The 25,592-nt window shown below is 31.6% G+C and overlaps 1 protein-coding gene across 4 annotated transcripts in view; it reads left to right on the top strand.

The window, feature by feature from the left end:
- The first annotated feature begins 3,355 nt into the window (after positions 1 to 3,355).
- The window catches only part of LOC111705117 (serine/threonine-protein kinase D1), a 53,643-nt gene continuing 31,406 nt past the window's right edge, over positions 3,356 to 25,592 (top strand). For 2 of the 4 annotated variants that reach the window (XM_023477571.1, XM_023477572.1), the window contains exons 1-15: positions 3,356 to 3,480; positions 5,373 to 5,435; positions 5,778 to 5,830; positions 7,496 to 7,553; positions 11,569 to 11,638; positions 12,832 to 12,884; positions 13,706 to 13,759; positions 13,814 to 13,916; positions 15,122 to 15,187; positions 16,131 to 16,214; positions 16,606 to 16,716; positions 18,431 to 18,537; positions 20,406 to 20,502; positions 21,597 to 21,699; positions 22,926 to 22,987. In XM_023477571.1, coding sequence (XP_023333339.1) covers positions 3,439 to 3,480; positions 5,373 to 5,435; positions 5,778 to 5,830; positions 7,496 to 7,553; positions 11,569 to 11,638; positions 12,832 to 12,884; positions 13,706 to 13,759; positions 13,814 to 13,916; positions 15,122 to 15,187; positions 16,131 to 16,214; positions 16,606 to 16,716; positions 18,431 to 18,537; positions 20,406 to 20,502; positions 21,597 to 21,699; positions 22,926 to 22,987 — 1,126 coding nt within the window. In that variant the 5' untranslated portion in view covers positions 3,356 to 3,438. Of the gene's footprint in view, positions 3,481 to 5,372; positions 5,436 to 5,777; positions 5,831 to 7,495; positions 7,554 to 8,463; positions 8,548 to 11,568; positions 11,639 to 12,831; positions 12,885 to 13,705; positions 13,760 to 13,813; positions 13,917 to 15,121; positions 15,188 to 16,130; positions 16,215 to 16,605; positions 16,717 to 18,430; positions 18,538 to 20,405; positions 20,503 to 21,596; positions 21,700 to 22,925; positions 22,988 to 25,592 lie in introns of those variants that run through there. The other 2 variants (XM_023477573.1, XM_023477574.1) reach the window with 2 other exon arrangements.

Below are 25,592 nucleotides of genomic sequence, written 5' to 3'. Positions count from 1 at the left end.
TCACTACATCTTTGTAATTTGATGAGTTTGTGACAAAGACTTCCTTTGTTTTTGTTATACTAAGAAAAGAATAATAAAAGTTAAATTGAACAAAATTTTCTCATTTTTATATCTTTGCACTCTAACGTCGTAGACAGTAGACCTTTAAATTTCTAAATTTGAAAAATTGACATTTATAGATTTAAATATTAAAGGTTTGCGAAGTCAGGTTGCTCAGATATATTGATTAGAAAATTAGAGTTTGAGATAAGCGTTCAGTTTCTTTCTAGATTGTAAAGCGTTTTTTTCACAAAATTTGTTAAAACAATTTTTTCTATAATCTTTTCATAAAAAATTGTAAAATACATTTCATGAAAACAGTGTTTTTCTCCAATGAAAAATATATAAATAGATGTGATTTCATCTTTTATTTAGATTTTTTTTCAATCTGAAAATCTTTCTTTCAAAGTTTGACAGAAAAAAATTGAAAAAAAATTGTAAACTGTTCTTTATTTGTTCAGTTTTGTTGATTTAAAATTCAAATAAATATTAAAACATACTTCAAACTCTGATTTTCTAATCCTTATTTCTTTGCAACTTGATGTCGTAGACCCTGGATGTGATAAACTTTGAATTATGAAGGTTCATAATTTCCTATATCACAAAAAAAAATTAAATTTTGAAATTATTTTTGAAATGTGAAATGAAATATTTTTTATAAAGGTGTTTTTGCTTTTAAAAAAGGGAATTTAATTACCCCCCTCCCTCCCCTTCTCATTTATTCAAAAGAAAAACATTAAAAAGAAGGGATTAAAATTTTTGGAAATTCAATCCATCAATTAAAACAGAGAAATCCGTGAAAACCTACAACATTATTTTCTTTGATGATGATCGCAGAAAAGATGGAAAACAGTTTTGCGTTTATAAAATAACTAAGAAATCCGAAATTTATTCATTAAAGTGTGGCCAATATTTTGTGTTTAGGATTTCAAAGCTGAGTAGTATAATAAAAACCCACAATTTTGCTGTTTTAAGCACGAAAATTCCATGCATGCACTTTGGCTTGAATCTGTTGGTCTATTATTAAGTCAGTTCTTGAAAATTCCATAATTCAGGTCCATGCAGTTTAATGCAGGTTCATGCAGTTTAATACAGGTCCATGTTCACGCACGACCAAAAGTTTAGCAGGAATATAATATTTCAAAACAAACCACAAGCAAAGATTCATTAATTTCTTGATAAAATTTTTTTATTTAAAAAAAAGTCACAATAAAATGGCCAAAAACGGATGTCAATATCGACATTTCCTAAATGGGCTAGGAACATTGTTCGGTGTTGTTGTGAATTAGGAAATAAAAGAGATAAATTTCAATTGCAAATTTTGGATAATTCCTTTTAATCTAGCGTGGTGCAGTTCCTAATCCAGTTTAAGAAACTCCCTTAACCTGCACTTTTCCTAGGTTTGACACTAGCACTCAGTTTGTAAAATGCTTAGCTCATGAAGAGAGGCAGGTTTTATTATCTTAGAGTTATTATTGAATAGAGTCTGAAAATTGTTAAGAAAAAATTTTAATTTTGAAATCTAAAAGGTTCTTGATGTTATATTTTATATATAATTTCTAAGAATTTTCTAATTTTACATTTGAAAGAAATTTTGAAAAAATAACACAAAATAATCTTTTTTTATTCCTTTAAAAATTAACTTAATTTTAACTTTTTATCTGACTAACTTTGCTTGTTTGATCTAAATAAAAGAAACTAATTTTAATAATTCCATTTAGTTTTTATTTTAAATATCTACTTTAAGCATGTGATGATATTTATATTTGAAAACGGAAAATTGTTTGACAAAAACTGGAACAAATGGTAAAAATAATTTAAAGTTAAACTTTTAAACTTGAATTTCTGAAATTCTACGCTTTAACGTTAAATTATTCCGAATTTCCATGGATAAAACAAAATTAAAACTACTTTCCCACTTTTCAATCTGTTAAATATTTTATCCATGGTTTCCAGAGAATAAAGTTTAAATTAGTTATTTTTAATTCTGTGAAATCATTTTACTCTGGAACAACTTGGATATTAAAAACTAGGAAAATGTAAATCCATCATAATTTGTTAACTTTATTAAAGGGAGTGTACGCAAAAAATTAAAAAGGGTATGGAATGAACCACCTTAAATCATGCATGGATCGGTACAACTTTTTGGTCTGATGCTTTGAACTTTTTATTTTATGATGAGATGTTTTATAATTATAAACCCCCAAAGGGCAGTAGATAGGTTTAGTTTCTGTTTTACTTTTTGGAAAGCTCAGACAGCGGATGTTTTGAAAAAAGATGACAACTATAGTAAATATTTTTAATTTTTCTATTTATCCTGTTTGGTGTAGTTTCACCTTTCCAATTTTTTTGCTTTGTTTATCAAGTTCTTATGCTAAACAAGTTGTTAAAAAGAGAGTGACCGGCTATATATGGTTGTTGATCTAAAAGTGCAGTATTGTAGAGAAATTTATTTGGATTTATTTGAGACCTTTTTACGGTTTATATTTATTCAGCAAGCGCACTAATTCAATCTTTAAAATCCTCCTGAATTGTCCAATCTGGAGGAATTATTTGAGAATCGGAATTTTAAATTGAAAAATTAAACAAAAAAACTGTTCTCAAAAATTTCCGCTCTTGCTGGACAATCAGACACCGTAAAAACGTCTCATGGGTCGCAAATGAATATTGAAAAAATTCTCTTTCTCCCTCCTCCCCCACCCTCCACCCTATATCTGCCAATGTTGTGTTATTTGTGTTCAAAATCTTATTTTCTATTTTCCTTATCCTTTGACCTTTTACCCTTCCCCCTCTCTCTTCTCTTTCAATGGTTGGTTGTAAATCTTTTTATTTTGTGTAATCAATAAAGTAAATGTTTGTAATGAAGGCATACATGTAAATAAACGAATACTAAATAAACTGTAAACCATTGTGTTGTATATTACCTTTATATAAGTAGGACCATTTATATTAAAAATCTTTATTAAGCCTGATAGATAGACAGATAAACAATTTGGTTTAGCTTTTAGTTAGCTAAATAGTTTGTTAGTTATTTACTACTTAAGTTACCTATTTGCTAATAGTCAGTTGGTAAATTAAATATTCTTTAGGTAGTTAGTAAGTTACTGATTTAATGGACCATGCATACAGCATGCATCATGTATATCCATCTCTTATCGATCTAACCATCTTTTTAATATTTGTGCTTACAGAACATTATATTAGTTTTGAAAAGATGGAACTTCAAAAAGATCAAAACACAGATTAAATTTTTAATATAATTTAATTAAAATTGCAGGATAAAAGAAATTTTGAAATATTTTGTATTTTCAGATAAAATGTAAGCAGGACTGATCTATTGCTGAGTTTAGGACAGAAATCCTAAAATCCGGGAAAACATCAAAACCAAACCAAACCAAGATGGCGGAGGGTAATGGAGTTCTTGTTTCATTTCAGTTCCAGGTACACCTGTTTCTGTTTTCCAATAAAAAAATGTTTGCTAAAAATAATGTAGCCAATATTTGTATGGAACACAATGTTTGGGTGTTCTGAATAAAGGGATGGAAACGTAATTAAAATCTTTGTTCTGTCTACCTTGCAATTCAGAAGTTTCATAATTGATTTTAAAAATATAAGTACCATTTTTCATTGTGTAGCTCTACAAGTTAACAATACAAAAATATCTGTTTAAATATCTTTTCTTAAGTTCACAGAACTTTGGTTAGAAAAATAAGGATTTAGAAAAAAAGAAGATTTTTCTATCTTTTTCCCTTTCATTATTAATATATCCTAATTTCGATAAACGTAACAAATTACATTATTTTTTTAAAAGATTCGTAGAGTACTTACTATTTAAAAAAGGATTTATCAATGTAATCAACTAAAATAACAGTGATAATAATGCCAGTAATTGATAATGATAATAATAATCCTTCAGACAAGAAAATGAAATAACAAGAAAACAGACTTTTTAAATCGTTTTTACAGATCATTATTCAAAAGCCAGTTGAAACTTAAACGTCATAAAAATGTACTGTTAAGATTTACATTTACAATGTTATAGTACATTTTTTGACCTTCAGACAGTTCTTTTTGCAACTTAATGTTTTCCTTAAAATCAGATTTTATTTTTCGAACTTTTATTTTTCCCTTAAAGGGACTGTAAGTGTAATTTCAACTGTCCCTCCAAACAAAGATGACAATGCCTGATTCACAACGGATCCCTTAAAGCGATGTTGGATCAAGAATGAATTTTTGCTTCTGTAAACTGTTTATTTTTAATTTGCGGTTTCTTTGCGAAAGTGACTTGTGCATTTCTTGTTTGTAAGAAGCAATGGAAAAACTCATAGAAATAAACATTTTCGAAAAACGACCATATCTTTCACTTTTTTTGATCCAATTAAGGTTTCAAGGATACTATTGTAAATCGGGCATTACCATCTTTGCATGGAGGGTCACTTGAAATTACGCTTACAGTCCCTTTAAGGGAAAAAAAAAAGTTCTAAGAATTCAAAGATTTAAAAAAAAAATTAAACTATTTAGTAAACTTTGAGATATCATACAACAAAAATTAAAGTCGAAAAACATTATAACTCGGATCCTGTCAAAAAATTAGTGAGTTATTTTTTAAAAATGTTTGTACTTGTTTCATACAATGAACGGTTAACAAGCCTTTTGTCAAAAAAGAAATAAAAAAAGTTCAATTCGTAACTATTTTCATTAAAGGGACTGTTGAGGTTAAAATTAAAGGGGGTATAGGCTAAAGCCTAGAAATAATAATAACCAATAATAATTTCTGAATGATGTCGATGTCTTAAGAAATTGATATAATTGGTGGAAATATAAACGAAACAAGACCAAAACCAGGTATATCCATCAAAAATGAATAAGTATTATAAAATAGAAGATTACCTAAAGTTTCTATATTGCACCTCTAGGTTATCGTTATTTTTAGATGTGTTCTATATTTGCTGTAAAAGATCTGTTTAAACCTTGATTCCAATACTATATCACATATATATGAGTTTTCGTAAAACTCGGACACAGTTTTATATAATTTTCTCGAGATATCAGACAGAACTAATAGTGATAAACTTTGTATAATTTCAGGCTTTAACCCTATACCCCCTTTCATTGTACCTTAACAATCCCTATAAAATTTTAAAAAAATATTCCAGTAATAAAGCATTTTTTTTTTTGAGAAACTCCAGCACAGTGTTACAGCACAGTGTTATGATACACAGCTGATTTAGCAGCATATAGCACGTTGACTTCTTTACTCCTTATAATACATGCTGTAATGAAATTAATCAGGATCCAAGCATGAATGATAAAGTACACTAAAATGTTTATAGGTTGGGTTGGTGAGGGATAGAATTACAGTTGACACAACAGATCTTACGCTGAAGACAATAAAGGAAAATTCTATCATTTATTAAAAAAGATTTTCTAATCAAGAATTTAATATTTTCTCTCGAAAGTATTTAACTTAATTGATAACGATGCTATTTATGGAAAATATTATTGTATTATAATGTTATAATCATGATGTTTTGAAATTAAATTGGTTTTGATAATTCTTTTCATTTTATTTTTCCATAAAACTTTCCGTTAACTTGAACTTTTTACATTTAGTTTTAACAATTTTCTTTCTTTTTTATCAAGAAAATTAATTTTCTTTTTGGAACCAAGTTCTTTGGAGACCAGATTTGATGAAAAGAAGTAATTGAATTTTTTTTTTAAATAAAATGATTAAAAAGGTGTTTGCCTGTAATTTTATTAATGAAAAGTTCGCTGAACACGGTGTAACAAGGTAATTTTTTTTATTGATATCAGATTTTTTTCATGACCCGATTTCGCCAATTTTTTTCCTTGTCTTCGATGAAGAAAGTAATAAATTATAAATTTTCATTTTGTTTCTTATGTAGTCACTTTTTTATAATTCCTTTTTCGTTTCTTCAGATTGCCACTTTTGTGTTACTTTAAAAAGTCACTTTTTGTTTCTTAAAATATATATAATTTTTGTATTGCTTTTATGTGTGTAGTTTTTTTTTCTGTTTTATATGTATTGTGCTTGAGATCCTTATTCATCCCTTTTTGTTTCTGCACATAGTCACATTATTTGGTCTGATTTGTAGTGTAGTCCCAGTTTTAATCATCCTTTTTGTTTTCTTAATAACTAAGTCCCTTTATGTTTTCTGTTACATTCCTTTTTTTGTTTCTACAGATAGTCTTTTTATTTGGTGTGCTATGCATTTTAGTTTTAAAAGTTTCCCGATGAACGGGAGCTTTTCGAGATCTCAATTGTTTTTTATCTCCAATTTCACAGATAATCTATAGTTTCTCCTCTTTATTTCTTTTCACAAACCCTCCCCTATTACCCTCCAAAGGCGAAGGGGGGGGTGAATCCTCTCAAAATAATATTCCTTTTCACTCTTCCCGGGGGGTGGGGGGAACAACCCTAATTTTTCTCCCCCTGTATATGCCCCTGCTTCCCCACCCCTTAAAATTCCGATGGCTTTTTAAGGATTAAACATTTTTCAAGCTTTTAGTTAATTTGTTTTAACATTTTAGTTTTTTTTCAAATTTTACAAAAAGCTTTCAGTTAATTTGTTTTAACATAATAGTTTTTTCAAATTTTACAAAAAGTAAAACAAAAATCTTTGAGTTTTTGCTAAACACAGTAAACTTTGTAAAGGCAATTTAAAAAATTGAATTATTTAAAACATGTGGGAAATCACTGTACAGTAAGTTTATAATAAATGTTAAAAAGAATGGGAAAATATTTAGCAGATTTGTCCACGAAAATTCAACCGACCGTTCATAATGTTTTATCTTATTCATACTTCACCAGACAAAGATTTCCAGGGTACCGTTGTAAATAAGACATGCCACTCTTAAAATAAAAGCCTATACAGACCCTTTGAAACAAAGCCTACAGACCCTTTAAGTGAAAGTTTTCTGAAAAGAATGATTTTGGAAATTCAAAATAATGTAAATGGTTTTTAATTGAAATAATGTGGTTTTTGTTTTGAAAATTTGTATTGGGTTAAAACCAACAATACTTTGAATACCGTTTTAAAAAAAACTGAAATAATTTTTATTAGGTTTTAATTAGGAGATTAATTCTTTTGTTTTGTTAGATAGCATTTAAATTTTAAATTGCAAGAAAATAACTTTACAAGCCCATTTACGCACAATATCTTAAATTCCTCTGCTTTAAGTAAAAACCTTTGATCTGTAAAATTGCTTTTAAAAATTTACATTTTGCAAATTTTAATAGGCATGGTCATGTGCTTTTATAATTGTATAATTTGTCTCAATAAGGGGGGGGGGGCGCTTCGAGGATTTAAATTTTTTTTTGCATGTTCAAAAATATGATTTTATTAAAATTACTTGGCATAAGTGCATTTGCACAAATTACTGAATTATAAAGGTTTTTTGCGATTCGCGCAAACTCAAATTTCTTGTTTTCCAGGCTTCCGGAGCGAGTTATGGTGTACAAGCACGATTACAACTCCCCTAATATTCTCCAGGTAATTTTAATTATATAGAACAAGAATTAAAGATAATTAATAATTAGAAATATGGTAATAAGGCTGAAAACTGGTATAAAACTAATTATGTGGTGTATACAAATACATATATTAGATGGGTAATAAGGGGAGGGGGCGGTTGTCGAAGGCAACAGATTTGATATTACTTATTAGGTTGCAAAGAGAATCCAGGAGAGTCCATAATAGTGAGACACCCTGTGAATACATTTTACATCGGACACTCTGTATTTTGAAACACTATTCAAATTGAGCTTAGATATACCACTCAGTAAATAGTATTTAAGTTGTTCATACGGCATGAAGTGTTTATACATACTTGTTAAATTTTAAAAAATTTGCTTCTCATAAATTGTTTTTTTTTTCTGTTGTTTACACTACAGAAGAGGCTCATAGATGATAAGGGCTTAGTTTGCCTCACAAGGCTATATAGGGATGATAACATGGCTTAAAGGGGGGATGGGGGGGGGGGTGTGTTGACACTCTTACTTCATTAAAAATAAGAATATTTAAAAAAAATTATGAAAGTTTTTGTAAAGCAAAGCATGATTTTCTTGTTTTACCATTTTAAAAAAATCGCTTCTACGTAACCATGTCGATACATTTTAATTTCAATGAAATTCTGACACTAATTCAAGTATTTTCTCCACCTCTAAACACCCTGATAATTTTATTTTTAGTCACCCTTCTCAATAATTTTGATACTATGTTTATTCAAACTACGATGTATAATTTTAATTAAATGCCCCCCGTCCATATTTAGGCTTATGTATAATAGACCCACCCTGTATTATACCTGTATAGTGTAGAGTGAATATATAATAGACCCACCCTGTATTATACCTGTATAGTGTAGAGTGAATATATAAAGCCCTGTATTATACCTGTATAGTGTAGAGTGAATATATAAAGCATTAAAGCGTGACAGTATATTGCTCGAAGCAGACCTGTATATGCAGAGTTTAGTTTTATAAAGGTTATATTATTTTATAACTGATTACATACACACATACCCAGATAGCATCCTTACAGATTGAGTACTCTGTGTTTATCAAGATTTAGATCTATATCTTTACACTTCGTATACGATACGTTCAACTGGAGTTTAATTTACGTCATAACTGTTAAAGCAAGATAAAAATAGGGTTTCAACCGGATTTTACTTCCGCGCAGTTGTGAGCCCTGTAATTCCGCGCAATTGTGAGCCCTGTAATTCCGCGCCATTGTGAGCCCTGTAATTCCGCGCAATTGTGAGCCCTGTAATTCCACGCAGTTGTGAGCCCTGTAATTTCGCTCAATTGTGAGCCCTGCAATTCCGCGCAATTGTGAGCCCTGTAATTCCGCGCAATTGTGAGCCCTGTAATTCCGCGCAATTGTGAGCCCTGTAATTCCGCGCGATTGTGAGCCCTGTAATTCCGCGCAATTTTGCGCAACGGAATTCCGATTGGAAACCCTAGATACAAAGATAGAGTTTCAAATCTAAAGATTCACTCATTAATTAGGAGCTCGATACACTTTTTGTCATTTAATCTTTTAATCATCGCAATTCCAAGCTTACAGGGAGTGTAGAGTGTAGACGTAATCAAGTTTTGCCTGGTCAAACATGAATGATGTAATTCTTAATTATCTGGGTAAAAATTAATAATCTCAAAATGTGGTTCTGTTGAAAAAATGACTTGTGAAATTATGAATCAGAGATAAAAACGTTACTTTTTTACAGATACAGTTGTAGGAGATTTTATCAATACAAATAAGACGATCCTTTATTTTTAATATTTGCTTGTAAACAAGTATTTTTCGTATTATAAGTTTACAAGTAATCAAAGAGAAGCTTTTTTAATTTATAGCTTCTCTTGAATTCTATGTTTATGTGTATCCATGCTGTTTAGTAGATGGATTTCAATCAAAAGTGAAATGTAAGTAGTCTTCATTGTAATGAAAAAATCGACTACCACTGTAACAAAACGTGCGATATCTTCCACATTATTATTTACAAGATTAATTGTGCCAAGGATATCATTGTCAATAAGAAGAAACACTTGTTCTCAGTTGATCATCGAAATTCAAAGATTAAATGGTAGTTGACTTGACAGTTTCAAGTGACTTGACAGTTTCAAGTGACTTGACAGTTTCAAGTGACTTGACGGTTTCAAGTGACTTGACAGTTTCAAGTGACTTGACAGTTTCAAGTGACTTGACAGTTTCAAGTGACTTGACGGTTTCAAGTGACTTGACGGTTTCAAGTGACTTGAAAGTTTCAAGTGACTTGACAGTTTTAAGGGACTTTATGGTTTCAAGTTACTTGGCAGTTCGGTTTCAAGTTACTTGGCAGTTTCAATTGACTTGACGGTTTCAAGTGACTTGACGGTTTCGAGTGACTTGATGGTTTCAAGTGACGTGAGGGTTTCAAGTGACTTGACGGTTTAAGTGACTTGACGGTTTCAAGTGACTTGACAGTTTCAAGTGACTTGATAGTTTCAAGTGACTTGACAGTTTCAAGAGACTTGACAGTTTCAAGTGACTTGACAGTTTCAAGTGACTTGAAAGTTTCAAGTTACTTGACAGTTTCAAGTTACTTGACGGTTTCAAGTTACTTGACAGTTTCAAGTTACTTGACGGTTTCAAGTTACTTGACAGTTTCAAGTTACTTGACGGTTTCAAGTGACTTGACAGTTTCAAGTGACTTGATAGTTTAAAGTGACTTTGACAGTTTCAAGTTACTTGACAGTTTCAAGTGACTTGACAGTTTCAAGTGACTTGACAGTGGAGCACAATAGATTTACAATAGTATCCTTGAAACCTGTTTATCTTATTAATAATGAGGAAGAAGAGGAAGTTTTCCTAGCTTGACAAGTCTTTAATTCTGATAATATCTCCATGAATTTCCTGCAGCAGAATGCGAAAGTCACTTTTGAAAAGAACCCACAATTGAATGTAATTAGTTTTCAAAATTAAATACTTGAATATCTAATTCAAAATTGTAAAAATTGAAATTACAAACAGACCCAATAAACATTTTTTTAATTATAAAGAGAAGGAAGGGGGCTTCCACCCCCCCCATCCCCCTCCTTCTACACTTGTTATCAAGTATCCCGCCCTGATTTCTATTTCCTGCTGGTACAGTACAGCTGGTGGTACCATCAGTTAATCAATTAATAGTGTTAAATCAGGCGAACAGGGTTTATTATAGGAATATATAACATGTTGCAGGGTTTATAGGAATATATAACACACTAGCTGAAGGGTCCGGGGTTGCCCGTGGGATTTCAAAAAAAATTTAAGAAAAATTTAGATTTAAATAAAATTCGATTTTTGAAAAAATACAAATTTTATAATTTCTTTTGTCCATGTTACCCCAAGGGTTCCCATGGGTTTCCTAGGTTTTTTTGTTATATAAATATTACAGGTTTCACTATAGGAATATATAACATATTACAGGGTTTATCATAGGAATATATAACATACTAGCTGAAGGGCCCGGCGTTGCCCGTGGAAAAAAATCGAAAAAAAAATTGAAAAAAATGTTTTAAAAATATTTAAAAAAAAACAAAATATTTTGAAAACAAATATTTCGTTTTTTTTAGTCTATAACATTTCAGCCCAATCGATCCAGCCGTTTGGCCGGCTATAGGCAACATATATATATACGAATGTCTTGTTTTATTATATAGATGGTAAAAAGTGCATTCACACTAGTAATAATATATATATATAGATGGTGAACATTGCCTTTAAACTAGTAATATTAATATATATAGATGGTGAACAGTACCTTTAAACTAGTAATATTAATATATATATATATATAGATGGTGAACAGTGCCTTTAAACTAGTAATATATATATATATATATATATAGATGGTGAACAGTGCCTTTAAACTAGTAATATTAATATATATATAGATGGTGAACAGTGCCTTTAAACTAGTAATATTAATATATAAATAGATGGTGAACAGTGCCTTTAAACTAGTAATATATATATATATATATAGATGGTGAACAGTGCCTGTGAGGTCCAGGAGGGAACCATCCTCGAGGTTGTTCTCAACACTCAGCCTCTAGGTAATAGTAATTGATTTCCTGATTTTCTGATTTCATGGTTTCATGGTTCCATGGTTTCATGGTTTCATAGTTTCATGGTTTCATAGTTTTATGGTTTCATAGTTTTATAGTTTTATGGTTTAATGGTTTCATAGCTTCATGGTTTCATGGTTTCATTGTTTAATGGTTTCATAGTTTCATGGTTTCATGATTCCATGGTTTCATGGTTTCATGGTTTTATGGTTTCATAGTTTCATGGTTTCATAGTTTCATGGTTTCATAGTTTCATGGTTTCATAGTTTCATGGTTTCATGGTTTCATGGTTTCATGGTTTTATGGTTTCATGGTTTCATACTTTCATGGTTTCATGGTTTCATGGTTTCATGGTTTCATGGTTCCCTGTTTCGCTTTCAATTACTCTTATCCTAGAGATCATATATCAGGCTTCTCTGTAAATGTCTTATTGATTAATTAATTGATGTATAGATTGATTGATTGCTTAATAAATAGATTGATTTTTTTGAGTGATAGGATAATTTTTTAATAGGTTGATTGAATTGATTTATTAATCAGTCGATTGATTTATTTATTATTAGATAGATATATGATTATATATGGAAGTTGATTGATTTATTCATAATTAGATAGATTTATGATTTGATATGGAAGTTAATTGATTTATTTATTATTTGATAGATTGATGATTTTATATGGAAGTTTATTGATTGATTTATGATTTGATAGATTGATGATTTTATATGGAAGTTGATTGATTAGTAGGTTGCTTGATTTTTCAGTCAATTGATTTATCGATTATTTGATAGATTTATAAATAATAGAAGTTGATATTATCTGATTGATTATGGATTGATTGATTAATTGAAAGATGAATTAATTGATTAATTAATTTATTGATTGATTGAATGATTAGTGTTGACTTGATTGATTAGATAATTGAGTAATTGACTAAAAGCTGAACACCAAACCAATAAATGTTAATGTATTAATAAAGAAAAATTTAGCAAAAAAAACTGAAAACACTGTCCTGCAAATTTGAATAATATATTTAAGAATCGAAATACCAAATTATCAAAAGTTAAATATAAGATAGTTTTACTGTAAAGGTTTTCATGATCGTTAAAACTTTTGGGGGGTCAAAAAAATAATCAAAACTCTTGAAATTTTTAAGTTATTCATTTTTAATCCCTGTTTAGGTGATGATGATGTGGAAATCCGTCCCCACTCTCTTGCCATCCACTCCTACAAGGTAACAGCAGCCATTAGTTAAATGGCGGTCTTGCCAACAGCTAATACTTAAAAAAATAGCGGTCTAGCCAACAACTGAATTTCTAAAATTGATGTGGTGCCCAAGAGCTAGACAAATGGAAATTCTGGTAAAGCTTGTCATTTAAGAATAATGGCTAAGTGCAGCCGACAGCAATTGAAAAAAATGTCGATTTAACAACTGATATACTTTTCTTAAGGGACGACAAACCGTCAGCTGACTTTTGAAATATCTGCTAAAAAAAGTTAACAATTGTCAATTTTCCAACTGCCTGCCAACAACTCAAATTAAAAAAATTTATTAAAGGGAGTGTTCGCGAAAAATGAAAGGGGGTATAGGCTTAATGCGATAAAAAAGCGCCTTTGATCGCCACTAATCTTACTTCTATCTGTTGCGTCTATAAGGAGGAAATTGATAAAGACGTCTCATACCGAAGAGCGTAGCGCCCATACAAATTGAGGAAGTTGAAACATACGACTTAGACCGTAAAAAAATCAAATTAATATCAAACAAATCATTCAGATATTACAACCTATAGTCATCGATTATCTTTCGCCACATTTATATATAGTTGATTTTTCATAATATGTTTTAATTGTTATGATCTGAGAGTTACTTATAAAAACGTTTATTCCTGTTTCGAGGATTTTTGGTAATGAAGACGACATTTTCATATTTTCCAGGAATGTTCGAAAACAAGTTGTAAGCTAAATATTATTTTAAAAAACAAAATCAAAACTAGTATGAAATATATATACCCCCTTTCATTTTTCGCGAACACTCCCTTTAATTTTATTTTTCAGACACCAACTTTTTGTGATTTCTGTGGGGAGATGTTGTTTGGAATGTTTAAGCAGGTAAAAACCAAAAAATGTCAGAATATAATTTATTTATTCGTGTGATATCTGCAGGGTCTAAAATGTGAATTCTGTGGTTTAAACTATCACAAGAGGTGTGTCTTCAAGATTCCTAACGACTGTACTCACAAGAAGAAACGAAGAACATCATTTGTAGGTTGGACCTTTTTTTTAAAATTTAAGTCTATTTTCTTTAAAGGAACTGAACATACTACAAAAATTCCAATTTCATATTTCCTACATTTTTGCAATCTGATGTCGTGAACATTTGATTATTATAATATCAAAGGTTTACACCTTCAGGTTGCCAAAATTTAGGTATTAGAAAAATTTGGGGTAAGTGTACAATTCTTTAGGCAATAAGAAAAGATAATACCATTTAAAGGGACTGTAAGCGTAATTTCAAGTGACCCTTCATTTAAAGATGGTAATGCCCGATTTACAACGGTACCCTAAATAACGTTGTCCGATCAAGTATAAATTGGATATCATTGTATTTGTTTCGTTATTTAACTGTTTATTTTCATTTTCGGGTTCTCTTCGAAAGTTACTTGCGCATTTCTTGCTTATAAGAAGCAATGAAGAAATTGTGCACAGAAATGTACATTTAAAAGACTACGATAGTCTTCCAAATATTTGATCAGATTAAGGTTTCTAGGGTACCGTTGTAAATCGGACATGGCCATCTTTGCCTGAAGGACCAATTGAAATTAATGATTTTAACTTTAAATGTGAATGTTGCTAAATCTCGTGTGTTTAGAGGGTTGTTATAGCTTAGAGCAATCTTAAGATGTATTTATTGCGTGGTAGCATCAAATATTAAAATATCATCCAACTATATATTATCTCGCATGAAAGAGATTTTAATTCTAAATTTAATAGAATTTGAGACTATAGTTAGTAAAATTAAGATAGTTTTAGAAAAATTTTATTAAATCATTATCTTTTAAGTCAAGATCTGCGTTTATATCAGTACAATGAAAGCGACTTTCTGTTTATGTTTTGATTTCATAACAAGCTGTTTATTTATATACCTGCTGCTTGAAAGCAAGGTAGAAATCAAACATTGTAATCAAAAGTTGTCTTCATTGTATTGATATATGTATATGAAGGTTTCACTATGAAATTACTTTGCTCTGAGCTCAGAACTTTTGTGTTTGATAGCGCTAATCTCAATATCCCTGCAGTAGAAACTTTATTTTAGCTTAATCCGAAAATTTTAAGTTAAGTTAAGTTAATCTATTAAGAATTAACTTACCAAAAAAAAGTGTCACGACATATATAAGAGTTTAAATAAAAATATACATACATAATAAACGATGAAAAAATAATAATTTTTTACAAACCTTTTGAATATTTTAGGCTCAACAGCATCCTCTTCAACAAGCCTAGGATACAGCTCATCTGTCGGAGCAACATCTATCGATGGTAAGTCCAGCTTAAGTCAATTGATCAAGTTCAAGTCAAGCTTAAGTTAAGCTTAAGTCAATCTTAAGTCAAGATAAGTCAAATTAATTTCGACCAATCGATGCCAAACCCAAACTGAAATCAAGCTACTATTTAAACTTAAATCGAGGTCAAACTCAAGCTTAAGTCAAGCTAAGCCAAGCTTCAGTCAAGCTCAAATTCAGACTTAAAAAATCAAACTAGCTCAAGCTCAAGCTCAGACTAAAACCCAAGCTTAAGCTCAAGCTTTAATGAATCTATCTGAAGCTATCTTAATGGTAAGCATAAAGTTAAGCTTTAAGGCAAGCATAAAATCAACCATATAGTCAATCTTAAAGTCAAGCTAAAAAACAAACGTAAAGTCGATTAAAGTCAAGCTTATATTCAAGCTTAAAAGCAAGCTAAAAGTCAAGATCAAAGTAAAGCTTAAATTCAAGCTTAAATTCAAGCTTGAAGTCAAGTATAAAGTCAAGTTTAAAGTCAAGCTTAAAGACAAGCTCAAATTCAAGCTGAAATCAAGTTTACAATCATAAATTTAAGAGGAAAAAGATTTAAGTCCAGTTCAAGGTTTTGTTTAAGTTAAAGGTGAAAGGTTTAGATTAAAGTCAAGTTAAAGAGAAAGGTCCAAAGGTCAATTCATATACTAGAGACCGAATTTAAAGAATTAAAAACCGCGTCGCTGAACCGCCAAAAACTAGTTCCAATTAAGAGCCGGATCAAAAAATCTCGAATACAATTTTAAGTGGAACCAACCATGTTTTAGCCGCTTCTTAAATTTGAGCCGTGGCTCAAATACTTTAAATTCGGCCTCAGGAGTACTTTATCATTGCTGTTTTAAATAATATATTTATATTTAAATGTGAATAATATATATTTTTATCAAAAGATTTAAAAAATGTTTGTGTAAAGTCCCTTGTTATTGCAGGGTCCAACTTCCTTCTACCTCCAGCTAGAGATGGATCGGTCAGCCCAGGAACTAAACGACATTCAAGCTCGGGAGGAATCCATGGTAAACATACAATATTAAAGGGACAGTACAAGGAATTTCAAGCAAATTAAATGTACAATTAACGATGGTGCCCTTTAAACCTCTCTTTAGTTTCATCAACATGTTAAATTGATTTTATCCTTTATGATTTATAATTTATCATTTATCCTTATTTTGGCAATCAAAGATCAATGATTGATTTTTAAGTCTTCATTCAATAGAAATTGTTGAGATTCATGTTTGGCTTTTTTTTATTTTTCATAAATTATATTTCTAGGGCTAATCATTTTCATGTATTCATATATCTCAGCTTTAAAACAAATTTGATTTAGTTATATATTTACACTTTTTATTTTTGCATAAAACTTAACTTTTTTTGTTTTGTTTATTTATCATTTTTTTGTGTGTCCAGTTTATGCTGGTGATAAAGGAAGACTGAAACGATCTGCGCAAAAGATAAAAAATGTGCTAAATTCTCGTTCACGAAAAAAAAAGTGTTTTTGCCGATGTAGGAAATCCTATGGTAAACTGATTGATGTGCGTGAAAAACAAAAATTTGCAACGCACTGAGAAAGTGTGATTTGGTTAGCACACATTGCAAGAATTAACTTTTTTAAGGAATTGCAATTAGTTGACACAAAGTCAAATTTTCAAATCTCTGTATCATTGCAATCTGCTGGAGTAACCCTTAAACAATATTATCAAGCAAACTACATAATCTACGACTTCAGGTTACAAAGTTATTGAAAATGAGAGTTTCCGGCAAGCTGCAGATTTAGATCTAAATAGAAATTTAAGATATTGTATCTGAAAAGTTCTTGAAAAAACAGAGTTTTCTTCTTCTTTCACAAGTTGTTTTTTTTTGCACGATTTAGCGTTGTTTTACACATCCTTTTAGTTTTTAATCAGTAGTTTTGTTTATATGAAGTTTGTATTATGAACTGTATAGGTACAGTTTGGGGTGTGGGTGGGGGTTATTCTGGAGAAAATATGGTGTTCTACTGAACGTTTATAAAATTTAATGTTTTGATAAATTTTCTAATAAAAGAATTTTATTTTTACTTCGATAAATTTCTGTTGCCTCACTAATGTGTTCCACCCTGAGTAAACTGCAGAGTTTCAGGGGTGTTTATTTCCTTAAAAATTAATTTCCCTCCCCCCCCTGATTATCGCTGATTTGTCCCTAAAATAGAAATTTTTATGTTGGGAAAAGGTATGTTGTTAATTAAAATTATTATTAATTTTTGCCTCAGAGAAATAAGAATAATTTTCCGAGGGGGGGGGGGAGGGAGGAAAGGGACTGATTCTTGGAAATATAAACCCTGGCTTTAACTTTTATATTAATGCTTTATACGGTAGGGCGATGTTTAATATAAATTAATGCCAGTAATATAAAATTATTCAAATGTATATTGTACTTATATATTTCCTTTAACTAAATGCAATTTATATATATGCATATTTAGCGGTATATTTATATACATCACGCAAGATAAGTAGCTACTTTTCATATTTTGCAATAAAAGTACGTATTCGTATAATCAAGGTTCTTTAGGGGTTGGGAAAAATTGTTAAAACTGATACTGGTAATAATTATAGAATCATTTCTTTGACTGTTTATTTACGAACCAATTTATTTACCTACTTATATAAAGTAATGTTATACTACAACAACAATAATAATAATAAAAATAATAATAATAATAATAATAATAATAATAATAATAATAATAATAATAATAATAATAATAAATCTTGATGTTCTAATTGGAATTTAGAGTTTTATCCAAGTTTACAGCATACAGCACTCTTTTCCTCATATTCTGAATGATTATGTCCCACATAATGCTGAATTCCATACCTTACTAAATAGTAGATGTATTTTTAGTTTATCGTCTAATTTCCCAATTGATTTAAATACTTATTCAAGAAATATCAGGTGTAAAGTTTCTCAAAATAGAGATTCATAAATACAGAAATAAAAGGAAGGGAAGGTTTACTAGTAATGCATAATGGGGAAATCATTAAAAAATAAGTAAATGCATACAAGGACGAATAAAAGAATAAATGAATGAATTTATGAATGACGGAATAAATTATAAAATTATAAAAAATAAAAGAATGAACAAATGATGAAATAATAATAATAATAATAATAATAATAATAATAATAATAATAATAATAATAATAATAATAATAATAATAATAATAATAATAATGATATTGATAATAATAGGTCGACCTGCCTGGGTGGATATGCAGATGGCAACAAGGTTGAAGATACCTCATACATTTGTCCTGCATACCTACACTAAACCAACTAAATGCCACTTCTGCAACAAGGTACACGTCAAACTAAAGTAAATTTACGTGAATTACGTCTACCTATAGTAAATTTACGTGAATCACGTCAAACTAAAGTAAATTTACGTGAATCACGTCAAACTAAAGTAAATTCTACGTGAATCACGTCAAACTAAAGTAAATTTACGTAAATCACGTCAAACTAAAGTAAATTTACGTGAATCACGTCAAACTAAATTAAATTTACGTGAATCACGTCACACTTAAGTAAATTGTGAATTTGCGTTAATCACGTCTAACTAAAGTAATTCTACGTGAATCGCGTCAAACTAAATTAAACTTACGTGAATCACCTCAAACTAAAGTAAATTTATGTGAATCACGTCAAACTAAAGTAAATTTACGTGAATCACCTCAAACCAAAGTAAATTTACGTGAATCACTTCAAACTAAAGTAAATTTACGTGAATCGCGTCAAACTAAAGTAAATTTATGTGAATCACGTCAAACTAAAGTAATATTACGTGAATCCCGTCAAACTAAAGTAAACTTTCGTGAATCACATCAAACTAAAGTAAATTTACGTGAATCACGTCAAACTAAAGTAAATTTACTCCTTTAATTGAAAAGCTACAAGTATAATGTTTAAATTTTTAATATGCAAAAAATTATCTTAAAAATCTTCGATAAAATGCAAGCCTAATAATTTTAGATTCTATATTTTATAGTTTTTATTTTTGCAAACCCATATTTTTTATTTAAAATGAAGTAATCTAATCTAAAATTTCCTTAAAGTTTCTTAATTTTAATTATGTCTGCTCCATTAAACCCATTAAAGCCTAACCAAAACTTCGTGTAGAAGAGGAGTGTTCCAAATTGTATAATCATACTTTTTAACAATTTACGTGTTATTATGCATTTAATAACGTTAAAAATATTCAAATACATGTAACTATATGCAAAGATCTATTTTTTGTCGAGAAAAATATTCGGTCGAAGATGAATTAGTCATGCGAGGAAAAGGAAAAAAAATTCTTGAGATAAAAACTTTTGTGCGAAGTATCGTTAATCTTAAAAGCTTAGTCTCGATATCCAATGTGGGTATTTTAAAGGAATTGAGTCTTTGGAACAAACTCAAATCTTCTGATCCCTATATATTTGCATCTTTATGGTGTAAACCTTTGATTTTTCAAACTTAGACTTCTTGATTTACCAGATTTCATAGTGAGGTATTAAACATTGGGTTGCAAAGATATTAAGATCAAAAAATTGGAATTTGTGGCTAAGACTCCATTTCTTTGGTGATAAAATAATTAACTTGATTACTTTGTTAAAATTAACTTGATTACTTGTTAAAATTATCCCCGCAAGCTATTACCATTACAGGATTTCAAAGAGGAAATAATTGACTCCGTTGGTCTGCTTAAGATGTAGATCATTGCTTGATCATAACAAAATGTGTAACTATATGCAGTTTTCAAACTATGTACAGTTTAATGGAGAGCTTTCTAAGAAGTAAGATTACTCTCGACAAACTTCTTAAAAAATTACGTAGATATTTACGTGGAAAATTTGAAATTGATTTTATTTACTTGTATTCATGGAAGAATCACTAAAAACTAACGACTTAATTTTATTTTTTTTCTCTAAAAGTTTTGCTTTAATTTACCGATCTTTTTTTAATTTCCAGATCATGGTAATGGCAATCTAGTTCATCTTTGAGTTTCTTTTATAAGAATTGTACTCCCCCCACCCCCTCCATGTTTTAAAAACTTCGAGGATTAACTTTGTTCCTTTATTAGATCCTGGTTGGAGTATTCAAGCATGGAGTACGTTGTAAGAATTGTACTCCGCCCACCCCCTCCATGGTTTAAAGACTTCTAGGGCTAACTTTGTTCCTTTATTAGATCTTGGTTGGAGTATTCAAGCAAGGAGTACAGTGCAAGGATTGCAGGTTTAACGCTCATAAACGATGCTCAGAGAAGGTTCCCAGGGATTGTACAGGTACATAAATTCTACAGAGTTCTTGTACATAAACTCTAATGTACATGTACACAACTATGCTGTACTGTGCATTGTACGGTGGATAGTTACATAAACTATACGTACTGTACAGGTGCTTATATTAGCTTACAGTTTGGGGGCAATGGGCCTCTTGCCGCCTCCCCCTCCGGTTCTGGAGTACAACTTTCATAGTTTTCTAGATATCTGTGTGTTGAGTAAGGTTTCTGATGGAAGTGTGGATGGAGCAGTATCTAAGGGAAATGTTTAATAATGGTGAATATGTAAGTTTAGGTACCTGATGGAAGTGTGGATGGAGCAGTATCTAAGGGAAATGTTTAATAATGATGAATATGTTAGTTTATGTACCTGATGGAAGTGTGGATGGAGCAGTATCTAAAGGAAGTGTTTAATATTGGTGAATATGATAGGTGAGGTTCCTGATGGAAGTTTGGATGGAGCAGTATCTGAGGGAAGTGTTCAATAATGATGAATATGTTAGGTGAGGTTCCTGATGGAAGTGTGGATGGAGCAGTATCTAAAGGAAGTGTTTAATATTGGTGAATATGATAGGTGAGGTTCCTGATGGAAGTTTGGATGGAGCAGTATCTGAGGGAAATGTTTAATGATGATGAATATGTTAGGTGAGGTTCCTGAATCCTGATGGAAGTGTGGATGGAGCAGTATCTGAGGGAAGTGTTTAATAATGATTAATATGTTAGGTGAGGTTCCTGAATCCTGATGGAAGTGTGGATGGAGCAGTATCTGAGGAAAGTGTTTGATAATGATGAGTATGTTAGGTGAGGTTCCTGATGGAAGTGTGGATAGAGCAGTATCTGAAAGAAGTGTTTAATAATGATGAATATGTTAGGTGAGGTTCCTGAATTCTGATGGAAGTGTGGATGGAGCAGTATCTGAGGGAAGTGTTTGATAATGATGAATATGTTAGGTGAGGTTCCTGATGGAAGTGTGGATGGAGCAGTATCTGAGGGAAGTTTTTAATAATGATGAATATGTTACCAGGTGAGGTTCCTGATGGAAGTGTGGATGAGGCAGTATCTGAGGGAAGTGTTTAATAATGATGAATATGTTATCAGGTGAGGTTCCTGATGGAAGTGTGGATGGAGCAGTATCTGAGGGAAGTGTGGAGCTGGAGGAGAGGTTTGGTGAAGACTCCGAGGGGGAGGATGCCAAGAGCAGGTAAATTTAACCTTAACCCTATTTAGAAGGGGGGGGCGCAATTTTGCCGCAATGGTCCTCTTCCTTCCAAAGTGATAGTGTAAAACATTTTACAATGTTTTGTTTTATAACCTTTTAGTATGTCCCAGTTTTAGGTCCACGCCTAGAAGTGTTAATCACAATCCAAAGTACTCAGGCATACTGCCTGAATGCATACTTTTTTCTTACAGCATATGCAGGGTTAATAAATGTTCACAATTAAATTCGAAATATTTTTGATTGTTCTTCATCAATAAAATTTGATTTCAAGTGACCCTTCTTCTACGAAGCGGTACCCTTTAAACCTTAAATTGATCATAAAAAGCTATCCAAGCTACTGTTATGAATCAGAATTTCCGCTATATTAATGACGGATCGCTTGTAATTGCGTTTTGAAATAGTTCAAGTTGCAAATATCGTTGGTAAACCCCATCAGGTTGCAAAGATAACGGTACAAGTATCCAGTTCCTTTTTTTTACTTTTAGAAAATCATTTTCTTTTGAAAACACTGCAAATTATTTCTTAAACGGTTTAGTTATTTCTGCAAACATATTGTGCAAAAAGAATATTTTGTTTAGCAGGGATTGAAGTTTCTGAAAGCTTATAAGGGACTGTGCACACTTTTGCAATTTATGTGCCCACAAACAATGATTCTTTAAAGACATAGCACCGGTTTTAAAACCGTCGTTTATGGTTCCCTGGTTCCCTGGTTCTCTTGTTCCCTGATTCTCTGTTTCTCTGGTTTCCTGGTTCCCTATTTACTGGTTCCCTAGTTTACTGGTTCCCTGGTTCCCTGGTTCATTGGTTCCCTAGTTTACTGGTTCCCTGGTTCCCTGGTTCCCTGGTTCTCTGGTTCCCTAGTTCACTGGTTCCCTGGTGCCTTGGTTCATTGGTTCCCTAGTTCACTGGTTCCCTGTTTCTCTGGTTCCCTAGTTCACTGGTTCCCTGGTTCCCTGGTTCCCTGGTTCCCTGTTTCCCTGGTTCATTAGTGCCCTATGCTTTAAACTGTGGCCCTTTCAAATAATTAAGTGCACGGATGAAAAACTAAATAAAAGATGGACGACTGTTTTAAGAATTTAAGGTCGTTATTAGTTGCTCATCATCTGTGAGTATAATATTTCGATATTGATGTGCATTGTACATATTTGTTATTTATACCAATAATACAAATATTTGTTTTTACATTTGTTTTCAACATTTTTTTCCAGGGGCTCCCCAGACACTGAGGAAGGGACTGTTGTTACTCCAAGTAACTTTGAATCTCATCTTGGTAAGATATTTTTCTTGGATTTTTTTTTCATTGATTTCTAGCTTTTAAACTTCACCAGGGTTCTGTCTCCAACTAAGTTTAAAGTAAATTTCCCACAAAAAATAATCTATACTTAATCCCCCGTCCTTACACATACTTGTATTCCTACCCCCCCCCCCCCATCCTTCCAGGTACTCTTATTTTTTCAACTTCTAGCAATAAATAAATAATTGTGACCATAATGTTGATTTCTCTAATACAGTTTGTGTGGTCAGAATATAAAAAACATGTTAGGAATAAATAAATGTTTTTCCTCTTTTTACTTTTTCTAACCTGTATCACTGTATCTCTGTATCCATGTATCTGTGTATACATGTATCTCTGTATCCCTGTATCTCTGTATCCGTATATCTCTGTATCCCTGTATATCGATATCCCTGTATCTCTGAATTTCTTTTTTCCTGTATCTCTGTATTCCTGGTATCTCCGCATCTTGTATCCCCAGTACCTTTGTATCTTGTATCCCTTTTTAATGTATCTATACAGGTACAAGCCGTCCCGCTATCAAACTCAACCAGGACTGAATCCCAGGCTCTAAATGCCACACAGGGACACAAGCGTAGCTATCAAAATCCAGCTACTAATACAATGCTTTACCAGGACTGAATCCCAAGCTCTAAATGCCACACAGGGACACAAGCGTAGCTTTCAAAATCCAGCTACTAATACAATGCTTCACCAGGACTCAATCCCAAGCTCTAAATGCTACACAGGGACACAAGCGTAGCTTTCAAAATCCAGCTACTAATACAATGCTTCACCAGGACTGAATCCCGAGCTCTAAATGCCACGCAGGGACACAAGCGTAGCTTTCAAAATCCAGCTACTAATACAATGCTTCACCAGGACTGAATCCCAAGCTCTAAATGCCACACAGGGACACAGACATAGCTATCAAAATCCAGCTACTAATACCATGCTTCACCAGGACTGAATCCCAAGCTCTAAATGCCACACAGGGACACAGACGTAGCTATCAAAATCCAGCTACTAATCCAGTGCTCTAAACACATGATGGAGACAAAAGCCAATCTATCAACAAGCTATATATCGATCCCAAATGATGGGGACAATCCAGTGCTCTAAATGCCACACAGGGACAAAAGCCTACCTATACAACAAGCTATATATTGATCCTAAAGATGAGGACGAGCCAGTGCTCTAAATGCCACACAGGGACACAAGCCTAGCTATACAATAAGCTATATATCGATCCCAAATGATGGGGACAATCTGGTTCTCTAAATACCACACAGGGAATAAGCCTAGCTATACAACAAGCTATAATATATTGATCCCAAATGATGGGGGCGATAAGGGTAGGAGGGTTAGAACCTGTTTTGACAACTGTAAGACGTGTTCTTACTCCCTTCTCTTCTGCTGGCTGTCTCTCTGAACTTTCTGGTTGATTGGAACCAATTTAGCTTTCTTACTGTCCTTGCTGTACCCGTCTAAATCCGTATTTGTTCTGGATATAGCTTTGGATTTTTCATAATGTGTTTGGTTTTTAGAATAACTCTTTGGATCACTTTCTTTGCACGTTTTCCATATCTTCAGTTTGAACCTTCTTGCTTTCCCTTTTCTCTCAGCCTTCATTGTCTTGTTGATTTTTCTCTCTTGGCCTTGATTCCTTTCCTCCACCTTTGTTTCTACGCTCGGTACTTGTCACTTCTTGTTGTATTAACATACCCATGCTGGGATTTACTGCCTGATTACCCCATACCAATTGTTAAACGAACCGTGTTTAGCTTCCATCAGTGTTAAAAACTACTCATTGCTCAGTAAGGCTTCAATCTTAGCTTTATACTCGTCACTTAGCAACCTATCTATCCAAACCAGATCCTCTGTATCATACACCAGATCTCTCTCTTTGTCACTCATCAAGTTTTCCACTCTATCCAGCCACTCTAGATAGTTGTTTGTCTGTTATAGCTCAGCTTCTGCTTCATCATCTGCCCAATAAAATATATATCCTCAGAATAAAAAGTGTATCTATAGATAGAGCTGTAAATGGTAATTTCCGATAAAGCGCACATTAAGGGCTTTAATTGATTATCGATTTATTGGATTTGAACTTTTTAATCTCATTTATATGTTAAAATATCTATTTATGTCATTGTAATGGGTATTATTAAGTGCGAAAAAGTTTTTGTCGGGATTTTTATTTTTTCTAGTTTGTTTAAGATCAAAATGAAAGTATTTTCACACAGAACTTTTTCGCACGCATGATACCCATTCCAATAACATATATAAGTTTTATTCAGTTTTACTCAAATTATTTAAAAGCAGATCGATAAAGTTACTAAATCACCCTGTTGTAGGGTCATTAAGTAACTTTATCACCCTGATGTAGGGTGATTTAGTAACTTTATCACCCTGTTGTAGGGTGATTTAGTAACTTTATCACCCTACAATGAGACAAATTAGGTATGAAATTTAAAATTTTGAAGCAGGTCGATAAAGTTACTTTTCGCCCTGTTGTAGGGCGATAAAGTCACTTAACCACCCTACAACGGGAAATATTAGGTGTGATAAATTCCATCAAAATTGAAAAAAAATATAAAAA

This window comes from Eurytemora carolleeae, unplaced genomic scaffold (assembly GCF_000591075.1).
Source record: "Eurytemora carolleeae unplaced genomic scaffold, Eaff_2.0 scaffold650, whole genome shotgun sequence".
NCBI classification, from domain to species: domain Eukaryota; kingdom Metazoa; phylum Arthropoda; class Copepoda; order Calanoida; family Temoridae; genus Eurytemora; species Eurytemora carolleeae.
This window is presented reverse-complemented; position numbering and strand designations above follow the sequence as displayed.